At 38.3% G+C, this 3338-nt stretch overlaps 1 protein-coding gene across 1 annotated transcript; it reads right to left on the minus strand.

Moving 5' to 3' along the window:
• On the minus strand, positions 1-1053 carry LOC307265034 (GTPase IMAP family member 7-like; the record flags this gene model as incomplete). The annotated part of the gene is made up of 1 exon (XM_080046603.1): positions 1-1053. The coding sequence occupies one exon, from the start codon at positions 1051-1053 to the stop codon at positions 1-3; it is 1053 nt and encodes a 350-aa protein (XP_079902729.1).
• Positions 1054-3338: the final 2285 nt, after the last annotated feature.

The following is a 3338-nucleotide window of genomic DNA, read 5'->3' on the forward strand; positions in this document are numbered from 1 at the left end:
TCAACGGAACCACCCGCCCATCACCCGTCCTATCTTTGAAAACGCATCAGCTACTGCGTTAGCAGCTACTATAAGAGGATATAATGGATTGAAAACCTCAGCTTCCTGCCTGGACATATTTTCATGTCTGTTCTGCACCTTCTCCTTTGCCTCACTCAGTTCTCTCTGAAACTTTTCCTCCATGTTTTTCATCGTCTCTCTTTCTTGATCCCTTCTCTCTCTTAGCTCAGCTTCTCTCTGTATTCTCTCCCTCTTCATGACCTCATCTATCTCCTGCGTCGCCTTCTTCCTCTCCTCCTCTCTGTCTTTCCTCTCCTTCTCTCTCTCAGCCTGGAATTGTTCCTTAAACTTCAACATCTGCTTTTCGTGTTGTTCCAGTAGTTTCTTCTCCAGTTCCTCTTTTTCTTTCCGTATTTGCTCTTCTTTCTCTTTCAGGATTTGTTGTGTCTTCTCTTTGAGGATCTTCTCAGCCTCTTGGAACATGTCGTTGGTGTAGTGGCTTCCTCCGTTCTTCTGAACTATATCTCTGATCTTCTGGAGCAGCTCGGTGACTTGAGAACGATCCTTCAGCTCATTATTAAAGACATGGTACTGGCCGTTACATCTGGCCACAAGTTCCTGCAGCTCTGAGCTCTCAGCCAAGAACTCCTCGATAGACTGATCACGGAGCTTATCACCACCAGTAAAGAGAACCATGCTGTATTGGTCTGCTGCTTCACCAAAGATATCTTGGATCCTTTGCACTGTCTTCATTTCCTCTTCAGTGTATCTGCCCAGTCCGATGACCACCAGGAACACATGGGGTCCAGGAGAACAGTAAGAGATGCACTGGGATATATCTTTAGCTGTTTTATCCTTGCCAAACCGGGTGTCAAACAGACCTGGGGTGTCAATGACAGCAACCTGCTGCCCGTCCACCGTAGCTTTACCTTTAGTACTGTCTATAGTCATAGACTTTGAACTGAACTTTGATTCAAAGCACTGTCGTCCCAGAATGGTGTTCCCAGTGGCGCTCTTGCCAGCCCCAGTCTTCCCCACCATCACTATCCTCATCTCATGATTTTGCTCTGTATGGAAGTAAAAATAAAACTGAATAAGTGTGATTGCAGGGAACATTTATTATTCTGTGACTGAACTCTTTGTAATAGTCAGACCTTGAACAAAGAGTGATCCATGAATGGAACTTCTCCAATAGATTAATGTTATGTCTGGAGGTTTTTAATGAGCAGAAGGGGGTTACCGCATGCCTGATGAGATTATTTCCCTCATCAGAAAGGGGATTCTCCCAAGAGTTATGATTCTGACTGCAGCCTGTTCATGGAACACTCCACTCAACACCTTGGGCACTATGGACCATTTTTGAAATATTTTATTTAAAACTCAGAGATATTAGGGATGCTCTAATACAGGGGTGTCCAAACTACGGCTCGCAGGCCAATAAAGATATAATGTAATATGGCCCTTTTAATTTTTTTTTTAATTTTTAATTTTTTTTTGTTAACCCACTAGTGCAGGGGTGTCAAAACTGATTGATTGGCCCGCGGCACATTTAAAAAATATAATGTAATATGGCCCTTTTATTTTTTTTAATCATTTAAATGCATTCATTATATTACAAAGAAATATGTCCCATAAAAGAAAAAGAGCACCAAGCCCATCCCAGAGGACCCTGCATATAATATTTTATTATAAATTAATATTATTATGGAAAATCCATGTGTCCTTCTTCAATAGCTTCTAATTCATCCGACACAGTGTCTCCAAATAATTTTTTCACACACAATTCTTCAGATTACTTCAAATATAGAAAGTTTGGGCAGAGAACTGCCGTGATTGGTTCAAAATACTTATTGTGTCACAAAAACCAGAGCATAGCCCGCATCTTCATAATAGAATTTCTGTAAAGTTTATCAAACTTAAAAAAAACTATTTTGAATTTGAATTTATTAATATGCCTAACTCTTTTCAGATGCTTACTATAATGCAACTAACTCCCTAAATTACATAGTAAAAAGGATTTTGTGGATTTGGGTTTACAGGGGCTTTGAAGAGCCCGAAATGTAACAAAGACCCGAAATGTCATTACATTTTTCTAATATAACTCAACATTTAAAGGTGCAGTGTGTAATATGACATCATCAAGAAAGTTCTACAAAGTTATAGAATGCAATACTCCCTGGGTAACCCCACTCCTTTCGAATAATAACAGAAGCTACAGTGGCCTTCAAGGACAAGAACAATTCTACATTTTAAACAATGCACCTGATGACATTCCAACTATGACACTTTCAAGATGGCGGCACTAGGCCTTGGTCCAAAATATGCAGAAATATGGACATATATGAGACCCTTTCTAAGGGAAAAAAAATTATTCAAAACATTTTTTTCAGCTATTATGCACTAAATTAAATGAATTTATGGATATTATAATTACTTTCTACAAAATCTACTAGGAAATAAAACCCAAAATTCTACACACTGCAGGTTTAATAACTGGTCAATAATGTAACAAGATGCTGAGTACAAAACGTAATAACTTTTTGCCCATTTGGGTCAGTTATTACGTTATGTAGCAGGCAAAATACTTTTCTCCCCTTGATTTGATAGCAAATTTGGCGTACAATATCATGTAATTTTTTGCTCCTAGATTCTATTGAACCTGAGATGATTGCCTAAGTGTAACGTTTGATCCTACCCTCTGTTTTGATCAGCTTAATAAAGAATGCACCTAGATTACCTTTTTTTTTACACTCAACAAAGCTATAATTGTGTCTTCTCTGTCTGGATGATGCTCCTATATCAGACCTTTGTTTCATCCAGGCTTGATTATTGTAATGTTTTACTGTCTGGTGAGCCACATGTTTGTACTGCAAGTCATAAAATGGTCCAAATAAATATTAAATACATAAATAAATTTTTAATTAATGTAATACTATGTCCACATTGTTACAATTCATGAACTGTAATGTTTTGATAATCAGTTTTCATAATATTAAAAGAGCTGAGATTTCAGGTTGCTGTTCAAAATATACAAAATCTTGAAGAGTCTCTTCAAAATATAAGTACAGTAGTATTGTGACTTACCGTAGTTTTGGGGTTTGCTGGCCATGGTCGGGTTACAGGTTATAATGCAGAGTGAAGACTTTTCCTGCCGCTTCTCCTCTTTGTCAGATGCACAATGCATCAAACCACTACTATATATAGGGATACAAAGGACATCATAATGAAAGTGAAACTGGTAACTCCACCCTACAACTGCTGCTCCCCCTCCCATCACCATTTACAAGAAATGGCAGGAGTTATTTCAAAGTGCAGGGGATCCTTAACACATATGCTCC

Source organism: Ammodytes marinus (genome assembly GCF_949987685.1).
Source record: "Ammodytes marinus genome assembly, chromosome: 18".
NCBI classification, from domain to species: domain Eukaryota; kingdom Metazoa; phylum Chordata; class Actinopteri; order Uranoscopiformes; family Ammodytidae; genus Ammodytes; species Ammodytes marinus.